The sequence below is a fragment of the Trachymyrmex cornetzi genome, unplaced genomic scaffold, assembly GCF_001594075.2.
Source record: "Trachymyrmex cornetzi isolate Tcor2-1 unplaced genomic scaffold, Tcor1.1 scaffold217, whole genome shotgun sequence".
In the NCBI taxonomy this organism is placed as follows: Eukaryota; Metazoa; Arthropoda; class Insecta; order Hymenoptera; family Formicidae; genus Trachymyrmex; species Trachymyrmex cornetzi.
In genome coordinates this window covers 372474-399385 of record NW_017296814.1, presented here as the reverse complement: position 1 = coordinate 399385, position 26912 = coordinate 372474, and the positions used below count along the sequence as shown (strand labels likewise).

Here is a 26912-nt window from a genome sequence, read left to right as displayed (position 1 = left end):
GTTGCTTATAATGATAGAACAATTGGTAGAAAAATCAAAATTGTTTAATCAACGAAAATTATTTAATCAAGAAAGTGAATAATAATGAAAGTAACTAGAATGCATTACGATGTCATTGAATATAAAACTTTACATTTTCCATGGTATTGTGAATCGTAAATGAATATACACTTAAATTGATAATATCAAATTATATAAAATTTGAATTATTTTTAATCGCTTCTCTAGATTGTCATTTCCTACTTATGTCGTGTTGTTCATACCATATCGATAAAAACGTACCAATTCGTAACAGTGTCACAAAATGGAGCGTCCAAACATAAAAATTTTATTATGATAATTTATCGTATACTAGTTTGAAAGACAAAATATTGAATTACCTTATGGATACTTTATCGATTAACAGCTCCATCCCTTAGCGTTACTTATCGCGAACATATTAAACTATCGATACTGCGACTGCACGATGACGTCGAAGTGCTTCATTAATTTACTAATTCATGAATATTTCTGCTTTAGCCAGGCAATTACCATTTCGTTCATTTTCAAGAGAGTGAACGTCGTGATGATCGAATCATATTTCATCTACTCTATGCTTTCCGACAAAACTAATTTTGCCTCATTACTTGAAAAATTGGAATGCATTAAAATTAACAAAAAACATTAAGTATGCATATCTCCTTTATTGTCTCTACAATTTCAATTTATTTAAGTTTAAATTAATTTTGTAGTACACATGTAATCTTTAGTCGAATAAAATATAAATCATAAATAAATGTTCTCAAAAATTTAATCATTTTTGCAAATGTAAATTACAGTTAAATATGCAAGAAGTTGTAATTGCATTGACATATTTGTCATTTTTGAAATTTAGAAAATAATTAAGAATATAATGAAATTTCCGATTAAACAGAAGCTTAATTAATGTTTATTCCAATATCTAAAACATATATATAATAAAACTATTTCAGATATCTATATCATATCTATACTTCATGTTGTCATCAAAGTCAGATAAAGGAAGGAAGTGAACCGTTCTTTGAAAATTCGGTAATAGATACGAACGACATAGCCAAGGATGCATCCCCTATAATTCTCTATCAGTTTCTCTGCCACTTCTCATAGTTCTCTCGTTTTAGTTGGCTGCTTTTGAGCATCCATTCATCATCAAGTGCCACTCAGCCTGTGCGTTTAAAACTGCGGGGAAGTACTAAGGTTTATTCAATACAATCCTTTAGGTTAAATCAATGTACTCGCGATTGATATTAAATAAATTTCCTTACATTTAGTTAAACTATTTATAAACTTAAATACATCTTTGAAACGATTGCTTCTATAGCACGCTTGAATAAATAAATCGAACGAACTTTAAAATACGTAATTGATATTTTGTGATATAATTTTTTATATTTAAATATTTTTATATTTAAATATTTTTTGTAGAATGAAAATTGATTATTGATAAAGCTCTATATTTAGTAGTGAAAGAGCTTCTGATTGATTAATCTCATGCTTGAGCTGGATAAACGACGAAAATAATTTCACGATGTCCGTATTACCGACACGGAGATGACTTTAGCGAATTTAGTCATGCATTATCCTTAATTGAGCATCCGGCTATAGAAAGCGTATTTAGCACGTCTTGTAACGCGATGAGATCGATAGAATAGGGAAGAGAACGGCCGTTAATTCTCGTTAAGCAGTAATGACGGTGCCTGCTCGCGAAACGGAAGAGAAGTACGAGAAATGGCAGACATTCGAAAGCAATTCGGCGGCGAGGGATTCGCGCTTCTCGGAAATACTGAGGCTCTTCGCAACTTTCTCCTCGGCACGCTACCCTCGAACTCGCGAAAAACTAGTTGCGAAGTTCTGCTCTTTCGCACGCGCGCATCTTCAGTCGAAAGGCTTGTTGGCGCGTGCAACTTCCGAATTCTTTTACGTGGATGTTTAGAATTTATCGATGACGCGATAAAGTACTGCTGTTAAGAAGTTTAACGTCCCGCCGACTCTACCGAGGCGACCGAAATGCTTCCACCAAGCAGAATCGCACAGGTTATTTTATAGGGACAAAGTTGAAGAGACACACACACAGATGTTTAATATATTCCAGTTTCATGGACGCTTTACAGTCGATTGTGTTCAACCAAGTTTCAAATTATAAATTTGAAGTTATATATATATATACAATACGAGAAATGTATTAATTCTTGCTCGAAAGGACTTAACTCCTTTGACTCTTTATCAGTTAAGTTGAAGTTTGAAGACAGTCGATATTTTCATTATGAATTCTGATAGATGAATTTAAATCTGTAAAAAATAAGTAAAATACAATCCTACTTCTATGATAGTAAAAATTAATTGTTCAAGCCTTTACAAGTATGCACAAATTTTTCCATATTTTTATACAGTCCATTTTTATACGTAGAACAACATAAAAATCCGTTCTGAAGTTCAAAAATCTGCAGGTTACTGATAAAAAGTAAAATTTCACAAAGTCGACGAAGAGTTAAATAATATTGTATCTATACGGTATTAAAAATGATTAAAATATAAATTATAGGTAATAAAAGTCTATGCGTCTCAATTTAATTAAAGATAACGTATTTTTTATCCCATTATCTGTCCAATTTTTATTCCTATACACGTCCCTCACTTGTCTTGATAGTGACAAGATTTTTCTTATTTATCAATTTATCTGACCCATCCTTATCTGTGTTCTCCGTATCAGAACAATGAGCTTCTGTTACTTTCCTAAACGTGACAGCTGATCTTCTCGTATCTCATCAATCCTGTTGATAAAAACTTGAACTGATTTTCGAAGCTCCACGTCGTAGCGAATTCTTCCGTCGTTCAAGACACGTCGAAGAATTCGTAGCGACGACGATAATTCAATAAGGCACGTCTCGTAAATTTCTGTCATGAGATTCCTTCTTTGTAGCGTTAGTCGGCTTCGCTTCAATTTACGTCGGATCGGCATGACAGATTTAAAGTTTACTGCCATGAGAAGAGGTATCGTAATTATGATTGTTTGAAATGCTATCGTAATACAAAAATTTACTATGTATTGAGTACATATATATAACCCAAGATATTAAAATTAATGCCAAGATTAATAATAAAAAAAATTCGAAAACTTTGATACGCCATTTTCACTGTTACGCTCTTTGCACTTTGGCTTAACTATAGAAATACTTTCATAATTGCACGATTATGATTGCAATTTCCGCGAATTTATTAAAATTGTCGATCAAGTTGGTACCTTATCATCCGTTCGCGACCTCAATTCTGCTCAATTAGCGGTTTGGACAACGTGAGTGAATGCGGTGTAGGCACACATACATACGCACTGTTACATACGTACACACTCAGGCCAAGTGTCGACAACTCCGAATCTGATCGAAAGTTACGAATCTCGAGGCTCGTCTATGTTCTTAACTACCTCGAAGGTAGTTAAGGCAGCTCACATTTCCAGTCTGCTTCCTACTCATCTGCTCGCATCCTCGCTAGATCTCATCTAACCGACTGCAACTTCCAAAAGTGCACCAAAACGAAAAAAAAAATAGAATAGAGATTGCTCTGTCACTCTTGATTTTTTTATGTTTTTTCTACTCCTACGTAATTAAACAATTTTTCATTATTTGAGGAAAAAAATGTATTGCATTGTTTAAACATTTTTGAATTAACAGTGGTAGTCATCCATATATAATTTGTGGATGAATACGATATTATTTCTAACAAACCAGTAGTTATTAAAATTATTTATTTTGCGATTAATTAATCTTCGAACTTATTAAAAATGACTGAAACAAATTATTAATTATTGTTATATTAATTATTGTTATAACAGCCGAAAGTCTCATTATCATATTTGATTTGAGGTAAAATATTATTACCAGAATAAGAGGATTTTATTTATTTATTTATTTATTTCTTTATCAATTTATAAATGAAAAATTCTTTTTAATATATTACTTAAATATATACATCAGTAAATAATACTAAAAATACAAATTTTGATGATAATGTTGTAAATTTTCAATTCCGCTATTAGACAGCTCTTCAAATACACACCTTTATATCGAATCTTGCTAATTTACGGTGAACATTTGACGTACGCTTCTCCCCCTCAGAAGCGTTCAGATTTATCGACGCATCTTTATTACACGTCGTGTCGCTTCCGTACAATCTCATGAAAAGCGTTTTATTCGCGAAAAATCCGCGGAACAATCTACCATGCTTATCTTACAGACGCGGGACATCGGATAACTGACGTCGCGGAATAGTCTCGGACTTCCGCATTACGGTATCTCGGCACCTCGAGATATCGCGCTCTCGCATTGCTGACGATCTCACGAGGCGTCGACAAGACCGGCCGTGACGTGAGGTATCACTTTGCGAATGACAGAATCCCCGCACATCAATGTAATGGCGTCGGATTTGCGAATGTATACGTGCCCATATGTACGATCAATTCGATATATAGTCGGTCGATATATCTAGGATCTACCAACCGGTTGCTTCCTTGTATCTCATACCATGTAGGTACAGAATATCTGAATTGGAGAAGTCGAACTTTCTGCAAAATGGTAGTCATTAACTGTTAATATATTATACAAAGGCTTCTCCATTAACTGTCTTCAACATTTTTTAATACTAAACAAAATATTTGATGATATGAATGTATAAGATGTTGAAGGATTACATTATAATAGCGCATGCATATTTCTCTCTCTCTTTTATTAAAATATTTAATAAATTCTCCAAATATTTCATAATAATTTAAATACATTTTGCAGCTTGCTTGTGACATATAAATCTTATAAAAGTGGAATTCTTTACAGAAAAAACGATTTTGCGGAAGTATCTAAAAATTTAGCTAGATATAGATCTGAAAATAATTTTGTTCGAGCATTAAAATAATTATGTACAGCGCTTAAACATTGATGACAATGCTGCGAGAAGTTTTAACATTCTAGCAACCAATTTGAGTATTTCACATAATTATTTTGATTGTCCAAGCAAAATTATTTTTAGACTTGCATCTAGCTAAATTTTCATGTATAACTTTAACAAAACCGTTCTTTCCATTTTTAAACGACTATCACTTAAAATGAAAGGATCTTTGAACACTGTGTATATCGGCCAGCTTCTCGCAGTTTGCTGCGCCGGATGCGCTGAAACGATCGGTTGCCAGTTCAGCGGGCTTATGCACGTAGGCGTGCGGCTTGCCCGTCGGCAGATACCAATATGTCTGTCCCAATTCCAAGTTTCGAGCAATCGGCGGCCCGCTTGCTGTACGCGGCCATATACAAGGACGTTCGACGTCTGTCTATTGATCACGATCGCGCGAGTCGATCCTAAGGCCAAACGTGAACCTCCGCTTGTGGATGTTCGTTTGAAAGCTGCAACTAGGAGATATCGTAACGTGTGCCGAGACTCGGACTGAAAGCCAATCAAGGCGAGTCTCAAAGGACTCTGATACTCGACGAATCGAGTAGATTCCGCTTGTTGATTTCGATCAAATTACGAACATACGTCTTCTTTATGACTTCGTCGTCGATCTCTTGTTAAAAGATTATTAATATAGAATCCGTCAGCTGCCATGTAAGTTTTATATTATTCCTTAATGGGTTTTTTACAAGTACAGTTTCTTACAAATATAGTTTTTATTAACTACTGGAAAGGTAGTCTTCTTTGATCATCGTTACGTGCCCTGAGTAAATACACACGGTTTTCCTTTGTTCACTTCAGCGTATCCGTGAACTGCAAGCATTTCATTGCAGTAGAACCATTGGATGTTTAGCCAACGATGATTACTTTAATTAAGTTCTGGATTCTGTAGGAGATATCGTTTATGCATGTTGAAACTAAGAGAAGACGCGCGATAATGTTTAATGAAACGAGAGAACGCAAATCTCGTTAGCGAATGTTATACCTATTTGATTACATATGAGACACTTCTCTTCCTCACGTTATTATTATACAGTTACTTTGTACTTTATATTTTCAAAATTTTTACTTTACCCCACTCAACATTAATATTTGTTTAATAGAAATACAGGAGATAGGAAAATAACTGTGTGACGAAGAATAATTATTTACGCTTGGCGCTTTTCGTGAAAGTTAAAATCATTCAAACTGAATTCTGACTGATTTCAATCTTACGAGTCAGTTGCTTGATGTTCGGAGAAATTAAGTCGGCATTTGGCCGACTGAAATTAATGCTCATGCAAACTTTCGAAAGTCATGGCGAGTACGATTCTCGCCCGTGACGTCTCTCGAAGCTCTCGTTCGTACTTTCGACGGGAATACGAGTCTTTTGGGAATTAGCGCCAGCGATTCAATTTCACCGGAATTAATCGTCTTACACCCCCTCTCCCAGGTGATCCTTGGTTAGTCTGGAAAGCGCACGTACGTATCTACGTATGTGCAGGGCTTAAAGCTGACCTACGCCAACAACAATCGGGCACCACCAGACGTTCGCACGGGACATAACGTCACTTTAAATAAGTGAGCGCCTATTTAACATTGACAAATACTTTGACACACCTTGCCGCAACGCGTTTAATCGTTATCGGAAATTAATTAATCGGATCCGATCCAGCGACAGATGCGTTACGTATAAACCGGCCCGGTTGCCCGGAACGCCGATTCGGGATTAGGTACACGGCACGTGTATAAATCAGATAATCTCTATCGATGAACGATATTAGTCTTCATAGAAGTCTTTCCTTGAAAGAGAATTTACTTAACGTGAATGATATATAATAATAATAACATAGTTCAAAGTGCTGTTAATATAATTCAGTTTTATCTGAAATATTTTTCGTCTGTCATCCTTTACTATTTTTTCAGCTCTTTAATGTCAAAAATTTTTTCTGATGTTTCCCACAATAACATCAAAATACAATACGGAAAAGAACAGTTTTACTGAAGTATAATATCTAAAAATTAGCTACACACAAAGAAAAGGTTGCTTCGATTTAATGAAATTTTCTTTGCTATACGGTTAAAGAAAAAATTTCTTCGATTTAAATATTATTTTTTTAAATCAAACAAAATTTATTTTTGATTTAAAAAAATTATGTTCGAATCCAAGAAATCATGATTTGAACGTCGTTCTTGGATTTGAACATAATTTCTTGAAATCAAATAAATTTTATTTGATTTTAAAAAATAATGTTTAAATCAAAGAAATTTTTTTCACAAATCGAAAAAATTTTTTCTTTAACCGTATAGCAAAGAAAATTTCTTTAAATTGAAGCAACCTTTTCTCTGAGTGTAGATACAGATATAGAAATAATTTTGTTAAACTATCGAAATAATATAGGAAGGCTTAATATAGGAGGCTCAAATTGATTATTACAATATCTAAATTTTTTGCAGTATTGCTTATCATGTTTGAATTTCCTACATAAATATTTTGACAAAATTATTTTCAGACCTAACTAAATATTTAAATATCGAACAAAATTGTTCTTTCCGTGAATATGAACCATAAAATGCGTGCTTGGTTACAGTTGAAGGAGCGTATTCCCTTTAAAAATTCGTTCACGCTGTGACCCAAGACATGACGCCACCAAGCCTTCAGTAATATCGCTGTGACTTTACGTAATATCCATGACGCATAATTTCCGTTATGAATTGATCGGAAATTGATCTTTAGGGAAATGCCGAGTCAATCGATGCGGTCCTTGTGGTGAATCCAGGGTGTCATTTCGCGTCTAGACCGATCGACAATCTCGGCCAGTTCAGAATGCTAATATCTCACGAAATCGCCTTGTTCCATACCATTATCGCCCTAATGACGGACATTCCAGCGCATGAGCGATCGAATCATTCAGTGACTACCGTATGGCTTTCCGTCACGCAGCTAACATTAGCATTTTCTTTCATTTTTTATCATTTCATTAAATTGCCTAATATTCGGAATTAATTCATTAGAAACAAAACATTAACTTTTAATAAAAATACGAGGAATAATCGTTTTTGCTGTTTTTTCCCTTTACATTATTGAACCTTTAAGCAAATCAGATAGAATGGTCTAAGAATAACTTTTCTTTAAAACCTCGTTCTGAAAAGAAGAAAATAAAAGGAATTATCTATTGTAGATGCCCGGAAGCCTCAAATTTCATTATTTTTACATTCCTTTATCTTATAGAAAGATAACTATATAAAGTAAATTTAACTATGACATAATATACAAGTAAAAATATAACTGTAAAAGTGTAAAATTAAAATTCTTTTTGGATGTCCAGAGCACTCTACTTTGCATATATGTATTTAAACCTCCTGCCTACTTAAAAGTTAATGTAATTTTTCCTTTTAATCGAGAACTGAAACTCCAGCACATACTCTACGAGCAAATAGAATAACACATTTCCTTTCCCAATTACAGAATCTAATTATTATATATATGTCATGAAATATTGCTGTCAGCTGAAAAAAACTTTTCTGAAAGTGGATATTTTTTATCGCAGTATCCTACATTTCTGTAACTTTTCCAACAAATTACATCACGCGATAACGCGACTGTGACAAGTTAAAATTAGATCAACAGCTCTACAGCTTACGACGTATCCTGTCATTAATTACTTGTCCAGTGTTTCATACCGAAGTTATTTATCGCGAAGAAAAAATCGTGCTAGTGGTCATAGCGGACGATGGATACGTCCCGCAAAATTTATGAACGCTTTACGCCGCCGTAAAACTGACGGGATGAAATTGTAAATTGAAAAAAAAAAGCGTTATGGTTACTAGCACGCCAGCGGCGATACCTACTCCGATTCCCAAGCGTTGTGAGGATCATTTTTCGCGGAATGTGCAGCGACTTTGCACGCGTATGCCGTAAAAATTTCACGGAAAAAATTGTTTCCGTCTTAAATTAAAAACGTGCCCCATTATCCATTCTACCACAATATTGGTTCGACCTCATTCTAGATCTCGATTAAAAACAACGGAGTTTATACTGGCAAACAGTATAACAAAAAGCGTTTCTACTCTACAAAAACCGTATTCTCGTATTAATTAATCACGTTGCCTTATATCGATTATATTTATTAATTCTTTTTATTGTATTTTCTTTACTAGCTAATTAACGCTTTCTTTTCGATTTCACTCTCAATCAAGAATAAATTCAAAACAAAGCTCTTTTACTATTTAATGTAAATCTTTTTCTAAATAATTTTTGCATGTACATACGTTTCTTTAACTAAATATTTTTGTGTATAACGCACGTTAACGTCTTTCTCCCTCAAAATTATTGATATAAATTATTCTTGTAATTTTTATGAAAACGTAATGACCAAAATGTGATTATTTTTCGGATAACAGGAAATTGGATATCTAATCGAAATTTTTAAAAACTGCTTAAGATATAAGCAGCAAATGTCTTTGTACTCATAATAGTTTTTAAAACGTTATGTATCTTAATATTTTTGCTACTGAATAATGCAAATTCGATTAAAGAATAACGACTGCTTTAAAAATACGCTTTAGAAAACTTACTGTTAATCTCTCTGTCGTGCATCAATAAATTGCATTGTTCCTCGTTCAGGAATCCTATTCACTTCCGCTAGAAACGCCGTCGTGGAAATCTTCTGTTGGTTCACGAATTCCAAATCGAGCCGACACGACGTGGCCTTTACGAATCCTACGACGACGCAGCTATTACTTCCAGCAATCCCACCGTTCGATTAATTCAATCTCGAGCTGGAATTAAAGGAACTCGACGTCAGGATGTAAAAATACTTCTGTGCCGAGTGGAAAATGAGGGAAATCTCCTTAACCTCGCACAAACTCACTTAAGGGATAAATTTAATCCCCCCATCTATAGTAAATTTGTAGGAGGTAGAAGAGATAATAAAATGAGAAATAAATAGTTGTCGTATTTTCACATATTAACAAAACGCGTAAATTTATATCATAAATATAATGTCATTGCATAAATTTTTCGGAAACGATCATCGAATCAATATTTACAACCACCTGCACGTATATAATTTTTTATGACGTTTTCATTATTTTTTATTATACTTTTATTATATTTTATTTAATATAATAAAATTATAAAATATTAAATGTTTTTATTAAATATATTGATATATTTCAAACTAATAGAAGTATTATGCGCATGATTGAAAAGAATGGCAACAGATCTTCAATAAATTCGTATAATAAACTTCACTTGTAGATCGCTATCGATAATGACGCTTCATTAATCTTATCGGTAACGAAGACAAACTTTGAGGAGGCATACAATCTTGACAAAAAATATCAAGCATCTATATTTTTTTCACTCATCTGGAATTCTTTTACCTGCATTGTTACCTATTATTACCGGCATCATATATAAGTTTAAAGGATTCTTGAAACAAAAGGTAATTTACAGCAAACGCCAAATCAATTTTTCAATGAAAACTTTAAATAATGAGTAATAAGGTGTCTAATATTTTTTGCCAAGGCTGTACTTGTAAATACACTACACTGCGTTATCCTCGTTGTAAATCTGCTGTCTACTCAAGTGGAGTCGAGAGGACTGTCTCTCTTTCTCTGCTGAACTCAAAGTCGACGAGAGATATTATGTAACCGAGACGCACGACGAAACGTCCTTTCCGTCTACAGCCTCCCGTTTCTTTCCCCTCCATTTTATTCGTCCCATGGGTGCTCTTAATCTTCGCCTCGTCGCACTTTCTTGCAATCACTTTTACCCATCCTTGCCATGCTTCTCAGGACGTGCGACTCGTGCGTGACTTTATGCGAACACGCATTGCAAAATTCGTCGAAGTTCGCCTTCACGTAGTTCACCTCCACTGGGGTGGTTGTGAAAAAAAAGTTGCAAACTAGCACACGCTGCAATCATGCGTAAATTGCAAGTCCAACAAATATAGTTAAATGAGGGAAATTTTTGTGCCCCATTTCTACCTTTGCAGTAATAAAACGTTCTGAGAAATTTGTATATGTCGCAACTTTAAGGAAAAGTGGTATATGCATATATTTTTGTCAAGTGCTACAGAAAAATTTTCAATGTGAAAAAATTCATCGATTCTAACAATATTATATTTTAGAAGATTTGATGTATTAATGTTACATTTACTATATCATTTATATTTAAAATGTTGTTAACTTGCAAAACTTAGAAGAAAATAAATCTTTAGTAGAGTAATTAATCTCTAAAATTTAGTCTCATAGTTTGTGTCATTCTTCAATAATTATTCACACACACAAATAGGATATTATTTTTTATATAGTATATATAAAATTAAAAAAATTTTAATAATCTAATATCGAAGATGCATTAGAAACTAGAAGTAATACCAATTATTTCAAGAATCATCTTTATAGCATAGATTTGCGAGAACATTTCATTTTTCTTATAGAAAGTAATCTTTCCTATAATCATAGTATTTTTATAAAATCGTATTATTAATTTTTATAAACGTTCTCCTTTTTTTATCACATTTCTTCCTTGAATTGGCAGACTGTGTACTGTCATAAAGGTCATAAAGCGATCGACACATAACACGTTCACCGCTATCGCGGCCATCGAGTGTGTCGATCGCTTGACGACTCTCTTCCATTCGTTGATAAATTACACTGTTATCGATTCATGCGTGAACACGCGAGAAATAACGCGTCACGTCTCTGCACGTCGTAAAAATCAATTTCCATCAGAACGCATCACTTTCACGCCATACGTAATCTGCGTTCAAACGTTTCACTTAATGATTTTTTCAATGCGCGTGTACAATTAATTGAAAACAATTAATAAGTTGAATTTAATGATTGGAAAAACAGTTATCAATTTAGACAATAAAATTAAGTTTTTAATTATTTTTTAAAATACAGATTTGATTTAAGAAATAAAATTGCCATTTTTACAATAGTCAGTTTTTTAGTATTAACATAAAAATTTTTTATATATATATATACATATTATTAAAATACTTTATAGTATGTTTAATATCAACGCTTATGAACATTATAAGATTTGTATCTTATTTCTATTCGATATATATATGCTTCTCATGATGGAAGCACGATATTATCAGCAGACTCACGATCTTGTCAGCAGAATCACGATCTTGTCAGCAGAATCACGATTCCGATGATAAGCGACGGCCACCACAGAAGAGAAACTCTTTCTCTTTTTCTTCTTAGCTAAAAAAATCAATATGTTCTGGCAGCCGTGGCTGTTCTCTCATCTTCGATCTTCATGACCTCATAAATACGCTCATACTTCACGGCGACGACGCGGCACGCCGATTAAAGAGTGCGATTGGGCCGCCGCGCGATGCAAAAGTGCATTCCACAAGAAAGAAACTGCTAAGAGTAACAGCCCGACAGTAAATTTACATTAGAGAGGACTGCTGAGGACACGGGAAAGCTCTTCTGGTTTCGAGCTCCTCGCGCCTCTTCGTCTGGTATCGACTATTGCCGTTCCTTGCTATAAGCTATCGATGCGTATTGTATTTCACATTTTCTATCTTTATACAATGCATTGCTTCTTATATTGACATGTGATTTATATATTAGGTGTTAAATTTAATTCCTGCCGTTTTTCGTCTCCAAAATTGATTTGTTTCGAAGGGAAGATGAATGAATATCTTAATCAAAGTAATTTCCTTCATTTTCTATTTTATTACTAATTAATAATACTTTATTAATAATACTTTGATTAAGGTATTTCCCTTCGAAACAAATCAATTTTGGAGACGAAAAACGACAGGAATTAAGTTTGACACCTAATATATTTGTATTACACTTAAGAAAAAAGATTGAGACTTTGCACTCAATTATTACTTTGCAAATATCAGAAACAAATATTTTTATTACACATTTAATAACCAATAAGCCTTATGATCAGTATTAATTATTATTTAACTTTAATAAGTACACACACTGTTTAATTTTATATATACTTCATCTATAATATAGTGACATAATTCATTATGTAAGATGATATAAGGCTGACATTGATGCAAATAGAAAATGAACGTTGTATCATTATAACTCGCGATAAACATGTCATAAAATTGTTATCTTGAAACGGAAGATACCAGATAATTTATCATGGCATAAGATCGTAAATATATCCTTTACGGTCGATGAGTAACTTGTTACATCGAGCATTCATGGATAATGAGATAGTCGTCGCGCTACGAAATATTCCGGGCGCACTTCGCAAAACTACATGGTAACGGAGATAAATGGAATTCTGCCGGAGATAAAGATGAAGAATCCAGGTTGACGGCCGCACGGTTTGAAACGGGATGGCACGTGTAGCTCGTACGACGTGGCATTAATGTCTCCTATATCAGCGTGATGCATGTGGTTCTGTAGACGTGGAGCTTAGCATACAGGTCACGCTAGACGCAACTGCAACCACGTGGATTACACGAGTGGTACACTCTTCCTGGATCCGCATATCTGAATCTGATATTAAAAATAGAATCTATCCTGTGCGTGCACGTTTCGCGAAATTTTAATCAACATCGAATGTGATACTGCATTTTACGATTATTATATAAAGAGTCAGGAATAGTTCTTGTATATGTACATGAAGCCTGACCTTGTCATAATTTAATAGGATTTAATTAATACACTTATTATTCTTTACAGAACAAGAAAGTCACTACAGTAACGCTGAAACAGCCTTTCTAAAAGTAAAAAGCTGTAAAATTTTAAAACCGACCCCTGTTTTTTGAAGGTTAATTACTGTAAAAATTAAATAAAATACTTTGCGTTTAATCAAAGAGTGACGCTTTAATTAAAGCATATATACAGTTATATACATATATTTATAAATCTCAAATAAAAAAAAATAATATTATATAAACGATTTATTAGGACCATGAATACACAATAAATAAGAACACACCTATAACAGTCGAAGCTGGATCGTAAGTATTTTAAATAATTCCATGCGAATTTATATTTGTCGTCTTTTGAATTACGGGCCGAATTGGTTTTTTGCATTTAGAAACGGAAAATAGCTTTATACATATGCACTGTTAAATTTTATAGGGTCAAATTAACTTAATGTGAGTCGTCACTGCTCCTACTAAATATATCGTTATTTTTAACTAAAATGATAATTAAATTTGACACTATATAATGTTAAATTAATACTGTATAGTGTCAAATATAACCATTGTTTTAAAAAATAATGATATTGAGTAGGAGCAGTGGCGACTCACATTAAGTAAATTTGACCCTATAAAATTTAACAGTGTGTAATACATCGTGGAATATTCCGATATTTCATTAAAACAAACTTACTCGAAACACCAGGAATCATCAAGAAAGCGTTAATTAAATGTCTAACTTTATTAAAACGCAATGTTTTAGGCTTGAGCTTTTTATCGTCCACCATCGTCTACGGAAAAAAATTCATTTTATGCTGCTGCGGCAGATAAAAAATCGCCGAACTTTGTGAGTTATCTTTCGCTGACCTGGTTGTGTCTGAAAAAAAATTCACCGTTTCTCAAGGGTTCCAGACCGCGAGTTAGCAAACGTGATTCCACGATACCATTACGTGCAGTTTCATACGGTGTGGGAGAAAGGCGGATAGAGGGAGAAGAGAGCGAGATTGCGAGAGGTCGAAAAATAAAAGGAAACGATGGAGCAAGTTGTATCCTCGGTTTCTCTCCATCGCGGTGCGCATCGCGGTATGGTTGTTCACATCCGAGCGAACAGGAAGATCGATAAGAAACGTCGTTTCGTTAAGTGTCGAGGTCGCTTCAGCCTTCTGGCGATGGCCAAAGGAGGCCGAGGGTGGAAATGACAGTCATTTCATTGGGTTCTTACTATTGTTCCCGTATCTATTGGGACTGGTTTACTCAACCCTTTCGCTGCCAGTCGGTGGCATCGAGTCGGTATCGAGGACACTAATGCCGTACTCACGCTGAATTCTTCGTCTTTGTCTCGCGCACAATGGGTTTTGTTTCGAGAGAAATTTTGTGGGCGCAGCAGTCAGTTTACTCTGCACACCATAGCTATCGATAGACGATAAGTAATGTATCCTACAAATTTTTTAAATAGAAAAAAAATTAAATTATACAAATAGTTAATATTATTGATATCATTGTTGCTTTCATCAAATTTTCTTTAAAATAGTTTAAAATTGACTTGTAGCCATTTTGCGATTTTTATAATGTTCAATTCTCAGTTGCTGTAATGTGAAAAATCTTCCAAGTAGAAGAGAATTACATTTTATATCGACCAACCAGTTTAATGATACTATACATACAATTTTTTTTTTTTAAGAATATAATAGATATATTCAGATATTTAATTTACACAGAGATACTCTCATAAAGCTATAACAATGATGTACTTTATTATGGCTAACACTTCTTTCATTCAACATGGTGCTTAAGAAGAATAAGAAAAGGGAAAGAAAGAGAAAAGGGAATTTCTTTTATTTCAAATAATGCAGGAGATAATCGAAGTCTCCACGAACAAATAGTCTTCTGTACATGACATCGAATTTCACTGTCGGCAGTACATCCCGCAGGATGTCGGCCTTCCTTTCGTAGAAAGGATCGAAGAGGCAGCTGCTATTGTTGCCAGTTAATTAAGGGAATTGATGAAAGATTAAGCAATTCCTCCCGTCTTGCCGGAGCTCCTCGCGTCTTACTTCCCCATCCCATCTTCGTATTCCATCCTCTCTTCATTCGTCGTGTACTTGAGTACGATCGAGGACGTATTGTGTACCAGAATTGAGGCACTCTGTGTAGACTTACGCATCCCTCGAAGATGGAGAAAACTCGCGCGATTAGATTGTACACATAGAAAAATTTCTTCTTTTAGGAAATAAAAAGCAGGAAATAAGAACTTTAACGTTTTATTGATTTTTCTCATAGTAAATTTAACTGCAGTTTTGATATCATTTTTGAAATACATAAAGGATATTACATTTACAAACGGAATAATTGAGCCAAATATATAATAGATTAGATAAATTTATATTAATGTCGTCAATTTTTTATTTCAAAAAGAGTTATATCAAGTTGTATAAATTATTCAATGAATAAAAAATATTCATCTGGCTGTACATTTTATAAATAAATGTTTATTATTACTTTGCTTACGGTCGATGGTCCTCGATTTTGAATTTTAACGGAGAATTTGATTACGGAATCCGTACAATGTATCAAAAATAAACGCGCAAGAGAAGAGGAAGGACTAATAATTATAAATAAATTTCTGTTACGTGCGGCAATATGCCAAACAAATTTATTATTAACATTAAAAAGGATTATATTGCAATATATGCGCCATCGATATCTATGGTTTAAATGCTATAACTTCCGTAATTCAATATTTCATGTTTTCAACGATTTTATTGTTATCTACGTTCATTCTTTCGCGCGAAGCAGCATATTCAAGCTGTTACGATTATTGGCAGAACGGTAATACCATTTGCGAATATGCAGTCGTAAAGTTGTAATTTATACTCGGCGAAAACATATCATATGTGCAAAATTAAAGCGTTGAAGATTACCTTTATTGAAATGACGTTTATGACGTTTAATGCAAAATTATGTCAACGTGTTGACAGCATTGATTAAAATTATCCTATACTAAGAGGAAAAAAATGGTTGTAATTATTATAATTTATTTTATTTATCATATTTTATTTTATTTATCATATATGTCTTGATTTTACTATATTAAATATTTGAAATTACTATAATTTGTAGTATATGTTTTTCATATTTGAGATAACTATGTATGTGATTATTATTACTAACTTGTGATAATAATAACCATAAAAATGGAGTTTCTAACCATAATTATTTTACTATGCAATTAGTCTCAAATACCAAACACTTTCCTTTCAGTATATCAAGAAATTTTGTATTTCAATTAAGATTTACGTAGAACTGAGTGAAACAGATAAATGTACATACATTCAAACTGTAAAATAGAAAAAAGAAAATTGAAGTGAAAAAAAAATATTTAACCGTCCGCCGACAAATGGAATCTTTAAATGCACCATCGATATTTTCAATGTAAATTTTAGTAGATAAATTTAAATCTGTACAAAATACCTAAGTAAAATACAATTCAATGATGATAAAAAATCGTTATTAAAGTTTTTGACAAGTACCAGGATGTTTTCAGATTTTTGTATATTCCGGAACAATAAAAAATTTATTCTATTTTTCGAAGACCTCTATTGTTGATAGAAGAGTTAAAATTCATGTTTGGCGGAGGATTAATTATATTCTGTTTTCTTCAACATACACTCTTTTCGCGGCAAAATGTAACGCGACGAAATGAAATGCATCTTAGATTCGATTAAAGCAGAAACCCACATTACGATGACAAGTGGATTGCTGCGGAAACATTAAATTACGTGAAAGCCCACGGTCCACTCTGCAATCGTCCGAACTGCCACAGGTGACATGGGATGAGCCGACCATTAACCGCAAGAGCTCAGTGTATACAGGATAGTCGGTCCATGAAGGACTGAAATGAGCCATCGGATAACTAGATTTGGACCAGTCGAATTTGCTGCAAAATTAACCCTTTGTAACAATAACACGCGTTAATACACTCTTCTTAATTGGACGACGCGCATAACGTTGACTGATTCACTGAAAACCAAACTCACGTATATTTGGTCTGCGTTAAATTCGCGTTAAAAACTAGACGTCGCTCGCAAAATGCATATTTACATATCGTTATCTCGAGTTTGCGTTAAGTCTCTTATTTTCAGATTGATATTATCATTACATGTTAAAAATTGGCCGAGAAGAATAATCAGTATTCAGTACATCTACTCTCTTTCCGCCGAGAGTTTCTGTCTTTCTTAAAATACTTCCCCAACTATAAACTATTAAACTTTCTTTAACCAACTTCATCCAGCTACGTATTCCAATTAAGACTGACAGACGTGAGAATAGATTGTCTCGTCCTACACGCAATCTTCTTGCCTATATATTCCTTCATTCACCCCAAGAATTTAGCGAACTGCCGTTGCAGGATTCGGGAACAGATCTTTTTCTTCGTGATTCTTTACGTATCAACATTTAATCCCGAGATCAGATCGGCCAACACCGCAAATTTAATACCGACGTCGTGTCCAGTCGTGTCCAAGTGTCATCTCTCCTACTTTGTCTGCTTGCGGGCAAATCCGTTTCCGCCGCCACGGACAGTTTCTATATGCAAATCTACTCATAACTCAGCGAAAACATATCGGACGGGTCCGGTGTTCTCTCTGTCGTGTGTATTCCCGTGTTTCCCTTGCTGTCCTCCTATTCTCCGCCCTTCCTTTACTTCGCACTCCGTCGATTCGAAATGCCAACCGACGAGCGCCCCTCCGGAGATGGAAATCACAGAAAATTCCACGCCCTCGACAAAATTACGACAGGGCGTGTATTGGGAAAGAAACAGTCGCTGTCGAACTTCTACAGTCCATATTTTCACGTGGACGGCACGTAGACAGAACCTTTTTCTTTTTCCAGTCATGGACTATTTGTTATCAGTTTTATCTTCCTTGCACGTAAATAGGCGACCGTGTTCGATCCATTGAATGAGTAGTACAAAACATTTTTTTTATCTTGAAAAACAAATCCAACTGATACCATCTCAAAATAATAATGCGCAAAAACTGATATACGTAATTAAAAAGGTACAGGTTTTGTGTTATAAATAAATATAATTATTTATATCTATTAAAATATTATTTACAAATTGTAATTATATTTGTAAATTGTAATTATATTACAACGAGTTCAGCTTTTTCAGTGAGAGGCGAACCATAATATTTTATATTATTATTGAACAGCATAATTTTAAATTTGAATAATATTTTATTTATTTATAATAATAAGAAATGATCTATTTTTGTGTTCTTTAGTTTTAGCACGCCTATTTTATAGTACTAGTTATATATAAGGATTTACATAAAAGAAAAGTGGCATCGGTTAGATAGTTTTCGGGAAATGAAGTGTATCAGACAAGCAAATCGGACAAGCTATTTTGTAAATAATATAAGCCGAGATATAAGCTATCTTTTCTTATAAACAAAGAAACCATGAGGAAATGTATTGCTGTCTCTCTTGACTTTCTCGTCTTGATCTTTGATAAGTAGATCGTAAAAAGACTGCCTTCGAGCACTTCAACTTTTTGATATGAATATATAAATAATAAAACAGTGGAGAGCAATAGCAATATTATATATTGTATAGTATAATAAATATTGTGAAACTTAAAGTATGATTGATAAGAACATAAAAGTGGCACGTTGTAATTAAGGACGTAAGAAGATGTATTTCCGATGATGTTGACATCGCTCATTTGCATATTACAACTGTTCTTCCTTCACTAGTAATTAACTTGTCCCTTGTACCTATCTACTTATATTTTTGTAAACATCACTCGCACTAAACTGAGAGAAAAGTATTTGATATTTGTGACTATAATTATATGTTCATAATTATGATTATCATCGCTATGATATAGTAATGATTATATATATAATTCTATCAACAAATATATGTGTATATATCGAAAATACAATTCACAATTAAAATAAAATAATTGCAACTGTTTTTGTTTGGTAACGATAACTCTAATTAATAATCTTTTGATGTCAATTATATAATTATTGATAAAACTATACATATAGTTATTATTATTAACATCATAACAGTAATAATGATAACAATAATAATTGTAATTTATAGGCTAACATATAATTATGCACACAAATATTAAATAGTCACAAATATCAGAAATTTTACTTTTAGTATGAAGAATTAAATTATATTAAACATACACAAAAATTATGTCAAAAGACACATAAAATCTTTTTAAAGATATAGTTTTATTTGTGCAAAATGACATGACACGTCTCATATTCTTCAAATTATTTTACATTTTATTTTACATTTTGTTTAATTAAAATGATGTAGTTCCCAATGACATAATTATCAAAATGATATAATTATCTTCGTCAAAGAAGGATTTATAAATTGGAATATTACATATCTAAATCGCAATTAATCAAACATTTATAAATAAATAATTCTGTGACTTCGCGTTTATGCCTGATTATCATTCGCGATGTGATGAAGCCCTTTTCATCAATTTATATGCTCATATCAAAGCTGCCTAATAATAATATGTCAGTAACTGGCTTACATTACAGCGTACACATGCTCCATGGCAATAACCGCATTAATAATGCCATCCTCGTCGATAATAATCGTGAAATCACGTACCTTGGCAATATTGCGTCGATCGATTTCGGTTATTCGGCGAGATAATACAGAACAATAACGGGGAATGACATATTCGCTATTGCCTCACCCAAACATAAAATCGGCAGTTGTCCTTCTCTTCGAATATCGATAAAACCTTTCTGCGCACTTAATGTTGCTAAGAAAGACGGTTTGTAATTAATGGCAAGGTAAACGTATCGATAACGTATCGTATTTTATTTTTAAATAGTGGGAATAACGCGCACAAAATCTGTAGCATATTGATTAGCTGAAAAATAAGATTAAGAATTAAGATCTTTGCATTGTTATGTATTAAAAATTCCAACGTAAATTGATTGATAATCTCAAATTGATAAAAACGCATGAAACTTAGCATCATGTTATCGACGTTAATTGCCTGTTGATCTCAGGACATAACTTTGGCGAACTATATCTAAGTACGTCGCACCCAAGTTGGGAAAGTGTCGTGACAATGACAAATTAACGCGCGGCACGCAAATCATGGCATTCTCTAGCGAATGCATATTTAAAGAAGCTCTAAAGGACGCGTGCAAATCGACGTAAGTCGATCAACAACGGACGCTATGAAGTTTCGCGCAATTACGCGCGTAAATAACATTATCGGATGCTAACTGGCTAAGTTTTAACTTGGTTTCTTTAACGCAGAGGCGAAGAAGAAAGTGTCTTCTTGTTGCTTTCCAAGCTGCTTCTTAAACTCTCTTAATCTCCGGAGAATTCCCTCCGAATAAAATGAGAATGTTTAATGCACACTGCGTGCAGTACATTTCCCGACGACAGAATATAAAAGAAGCAAGTAACCAAGTAACCGTTAAACTGTATGCGACTCTGCGACGACAAGTAGTGATGTTACACTGGGAAATGGTATAAATCAAGTCTAATTAATTATTATTTGAAGCCGCAGCGATCCGCGAATCCGCCTTAATTCGATATGCCCTATTTGTTGCTTCTTCTTTTTATTATGTGTTTTTATATCATTTTTTTTATATTTCCATCGCGAGTTCGTTTGCGACAAACGTGTGATCTCCGCGCATGACTATTGTCCGACCGTTATGCACCAGAAGGCGTTTCCGGTTTCGCGTATCATTGCATGTGCAATGAATTTTATGGGAGTCACGTTCATCGCTTTGTCCCGCAAAAAGAAATAGTACCTCCGTGACACTAACAGTTGTGCTTGTAACGACAAAAGAACAATTCGTTCTGAAAATACGGAAAAGAGAATAAAAAACAATCTCGATAAATATACATTTTTTAAAATTTATGACATTTTGTTTATAACATAGATTTAGTTATAGAAGTCTATCTAGTTCACAAATAATCGGAGCACTTTATAACATAATATAAATAAAACAAGAGATGTGCGCAGAACAATGTATGTATATAATTGTAATGTCAATATTTTCATTTTCCGAGAAATTCCGCAGAAGTTAGTTTTGCTTTCGGTTAATTCAATAACTTTATCAAATTATTAAATTTAAAAACTGTAAATTACTGAATGTAATTAATGTAAATATACATATACAATATATGTACACATCGAAATGTAATTGCGAGTAGAAATTGTCCAATTATACGCATCATTCTTCTACAAACATTATACTAAAAAAAACATTTTGCATTATGATTTCCCCGATTGAATCCGAACTTTCAAACCAAAGACATTAAATTCTAAATCATCTCAATAGGATGTCTTTACAATAATATTACGTTACATGCACGGTTAAACCTGTACAACGTTATTAGATTGCCTTTACCGGAATCCAATATTACTGGCAGTCCTAATAGTGCCAATACGTCGCTGGCATGGATTTGTCAATTTCGGTGTGATGCGATAATTACATAACTATAATATATTATATAAGCTGAAGTCACAGTTAGATGAATTCGATGGTTACGCAATTGCGCAATTATATAAATCCTTGTCAATTAAAATTATAATTAGATATATAAAATCCTCTTTTTGCTTTTAAGAGTTCGATTGCATAACAAAAGGTGAAAAGAATGTAAATTAAAACAACCAAAATATTGATTCACCCTTTCGCGTCCAACCCCTTCGGTGACTGGATCGTGTGAGGACACTTCATGCGAGTTTTATGCAACAACGCGGGTATTTGGCGTCACGTGGACCCAACCGCTGTGGAACCGGATGCAACAGCTTGCCGCAGACTGACCATCCAAGTGTGCTTCCGGTTGTAATTCGATCCGTGACCCGTGAATTAATATTTCATCACGAATGCATTGCCTCGGCACGCTAGGTTCCCTACGCTCTAACTCATCCTCATTTCAGCGGCGCCTCATCGGCTGTCACGCCCAACGTTTTATACTTCTTCGCTTTATTCGCCTCCTTCTGTTGGATGTTTTCGCGCGTGAGATCGACGTCGTAAGGTTAACGATCCGTGCTCGCGGAAAATACTGCCATTTGGATTGTAGTCGGAGGAGGTGCTTCCGACGGAGAAGAATCGCGGTGAAATTAACGGTTGCTCGCCCGCTTCAGCGTACAATGCAATGCATTAATGGTTCTAGTGCAAAACGCACTTATCACGCTTACTCTCTATAGGTCTCAAGGCGCTTACCGTTTCTCTGGCTGCTGCTGCGTCCATTCTGCTATTCGACAATTGATCCGACAACCTCCGTTGTTTAATCGCGCAGTTCAGTCTTTTGAATACTGCACAATCACGAAACGTTTTCAATATATCATTAAAACTCTAGACAATAGATTTTGTTTAAAAATAAATTAATATAGATGTATTCGAAAAAAAAAACTTGTTGAATAACAAGCGAGCTGGTTATCGTCTATTCGAATATTCTACAAACGTCCATTGTTAAGCCACGGGTGTTCGACCGAAAGTAATCCGGCTGAAAGCGGTCGGTGTACCGCCGGTAGCATTTGCCGATCGCCACGTTTACATTTTCTCCCGGAAACACGAGGGCGATTTTAAGTTTGTTCACGTAACCCCGCAAGTCTCGTACGTGCCTGCGTCATGCCCGTGAAAATGTTCGCTGTTATCTCCAGAAATGTCGCGGAAAATCTCCGGTATCGCGAGGGAACGAATCCGCGCGCAGGGCGCGTCCCCGGAAACCTGATGAGCGAAGTTCAATGACCTATATATCGACATTACAATACACATCCACTGGCAAAGGCACAATGCAACTGCGATACGAAGACCTTCGTAACTCCATAGCGACTCGAAATCAATACGGCATATATCGATGATGTGTCAATACGCAGACCGTCTTGCCTTACAATTCACTCCTGCGCCGAAGCCAAGTGGTCCAAGCAAGGAGTCGAGTTTGAGTTACAAAGGGTCGTCCTGTTCCGTCGATCTCGAAATTGCTTAGGCGGCAGGATGTGTTCAACGAGAATGGGGAAGCGTCTAACTGCATTATATTGCGAAACACAGTTAACCGTATTTCAAACGTATCGACAGTACAATCTGAGGAGCGTGGAGTGGAGTTTCCTAAATTAATGAAAATTTATTTATAGAACGTTTATTGACTGCAAATTTCCGGTATGCATCCCTCGAGATGCACTCGATTATTATATGATTTATAGTTGATGCAACAACTCCAGATCAGTTAGGAATTATTGAAAGTTCTGTAAAACCTATTAAACTGTAATTTTTAATAGCTACGCGACGTGTATAGTAATTCGAATGTGACAAGTTCTAATTGAAAATAATGTTTTCGTTAGCAGAATGAAAACAGAGCTTTACGGCTGAAAGAACCCGCGTCCCTGGCGCTTTCCGCCAGCGGAAATTCCGGCGGCTACATGGATCCAGACGGCACAGCCATTGTAATGTCATCCGAGCTTCTACCAGCACCGACTCCGGATCCGAGAGTGACGTGGAATTACTTTGACGAACAGGGGTGAGTCTGGACGTTGATCTTCCTCCCCTATTATTAGCTTCGCAATATGCACCTCGAACATCATTTACTCGCGAGCGTATTTTCAGTGTCGGCTCGAACGCTCTTAGACATTCCAGAATGCATTTGCGAGTGTAATATTGATTCGGCTGCAGCGAGACTTCCGACTTCTGTCCGGAGTTGGAACATTGGCATTAATTATTTCGCGCGTTCAACACAAGCATTATCTGTTATCTTTCGGACTCTTTTGCAACGATCCATTAACTTTCCACAGACTAGAAACTGCAACATATCGCACATTGTTGGGACATATCCGCGTGTTATTGCTATATTACATTGGAATGTTTCATTATCCACGCTATTCATCGACATTGCTATCCGCTATTATAACCGACGTGCCGTTATATTCGTTACGATGGTCGTCGCGTTTTACGGCGCGATCATTTCGACACGATAAACACATGTAAACCTGAATATCAGGTTTGACGGAAGATTTTAGAAAAAAATAACAAGAAATTCAACGGCAATAATTTTCTTTGTGCAACAGGTACGTTTCGAGAGGTGGTCTACGTGCAGGCGAGGACCCATACGCGAGGAATAAATTCAATCAGGAAGCCTCCGACGGTCTTCCGAGCAATCGTGATATACCTGATACTCGTAGCGCTATGTAAGTAGTTTATTACATAACGTTTGTCAATGTATTACATTTGTGTTTTACACGTTATCCGAATGTATCTTGTTTCTTTAAATATTACCATTATCATTAAACAGGTACTAAACTATTAATCATATGTTAATATGTTAAACATTGGACATTACATGTACATTAGACACAATTAGACACATGATTAGATGTACATATTATAGATTAGATCCTATATAGGTGTATAAATTACGCATATATATATCATAACAATAATATACATATATTGCTAACTTTTGCATGCATATAGCATATATGTTGTTCATTTTATTATAACGATATATCTAAAAAATTGTTATTTTTTCGTTACTTGCGGAAAGAGAACATAAACATAAAGAAAAAAAAAGAAACATAAAAACATATTTTTGTTCTCTTTTAGTTGAGTTTTTCAATCAATTATTATATTAAACTTGCATTTCAAAATTACTATTACAAAATTTTAATTAATTAAAATATTTTCTGAAAATCTTTGCTTTTTGAGGTATTCACGGAGCAAAATGTGAAGTAATATGCTCTAGAATTCTAGTAAATTTTATGGAGTTGATAGATATACTCGTATATGTATAGGGAGCTATTTGTAAAGTTACTTTATTTTTTTGGTAAATCGATCGTTGTACAATCATATTATAAAGTAAATTTTATACTACTATAATTTGTTACTATTTTTTAATCTATAAATTATATACATCTCATTATATACATATTAATCATACATTTCAATAAAATGTACTTTATCAACAAGTATTTTTTGCCTTTGCGCTAATAAGATTTACTGCGCAGTAAAAAATACAAGTGTAAGTATAAAGTTTTGAGAGTTCGTACTTACAGTCTTGAGAAAAATATGATTGATTTAAAATCACTTGAATGAATTTATTATTTATCTCCGGTATTTTTTATTTTCAGGCAAGTAAAGTATGTTATAAGTTTGACAAAAATAGCCAGAATAGTTTTACTATTAGACTTATAAGACTATCCATTTTTTTTTCGTTGTTGTAGCAAATGAGCAATATACGAATTATTTATTTTAAAAAGCAAAGCTATATTATGTGTGTAAAATAAGCTTAACGGAACTAAATAAAATAATAAAAGATAGTCGGAGTTTATTGTCGCTTGTCTCTCAATTCATAGCAATATTCATTCGCTTCGCATTATTCATTGGTAAAATCGTCGGAGACGCATCGAAGACGATTGCTCAGAGTTGAAATTGTCTCTTGGAATAAATTCTCGATTCGTGTATTCGTGAAAGGCGGTGGGATAAGTTTCTCATTTTTTAAATAATGCATCGGTACAGTCGATGAATATGATTTACTGTCAGACAGTCTCCTCACAAGATAAGTATTTCGAGATGAGCGAGAAGACGATGAAAAAAAATAAAAGAACGCAGAAATTGGCCTGTCGGTCGATCAACCCGTTTATACACTACTATTGGCAGCTACGTGATTCTCTCGGCGGATATTATTCCTCGCAAATGATCGGTAAGATCGCGGCGTACCGCTGGGAATTCATGCGGTATCATGACAAGCTGCCATACATTCAGGCCGCCAAACAGCAGTTATTCCGTCGAAGAAGAGCAGCAAGATCTCGCAAATACTGAGAAGTAATATTTCTCCCAGTCTAAGTACAATAAGATAGTTGTACGTAGTTATTTGTGAAGACGAACTTTCATTCAATTATCCTAGAAAATTGATGATGAAAGGAAACAAATTATACGCAATTTCTCTCGTAGGGGATATCTAAAAATTTCTACTTTATTATAAACAGGCTTTTTTAATTTATTAAAGAAGAAACATATTTTTATAATTATACTTTTTTGTAAACATATGCATGATCAAAGAAATCCATTTCCGCATATGCCTATGTAATTTCCTGCGAAGCGAATCTGACGTCCATTTCACCTATCAAGTATATATTTTCATTGGAAAAGGTAATAGCACGCAAATATTATATATATCGCGAAATATTAAATATTCGGGAATTTGAAATTCTACATTTTAAATCAATCTTTTATAGCCTTTTAAGGCCTCGGTAGTCTAATGGCTCAGGACGCTCGTACGGTTTACAAGAGATCCGGGTTCAAGTCCCGGCCGAGG

At 34.3% G+C, this 26912-nt stretch overlaps 1 protein-coding gene across 2 annotated transcripts in view; it reads left to right on the top strand.

The window, feature by feature from the left end:
• The window catches only part of Pgant2 (polypeptide N-acetylgalactosaminyltransferase 2), a 215475-nt gene that overhangs the window by 140249 nt on the left and 48314 nt on the right, over window positions 1-26912 (top strand). The window contains exons 2-3 of one of the 2 annotated variants that reach the window (XM_018505866.1): window positions 23950-24122; window positions 24667-24786. In XM_018505866.1, coding sequence (XP_018361368.1) covers window positions 23950-24122; window positions 24667-24786 — 293 coding nt within the window. Of the gene's footprint in view, window positions 1-23946; window positions 24123-24666; window positions 24787-26912 lie in introns of both variants that reach the window. The other variant, XM_018505865.1, reaches the window with a different exon arrangement.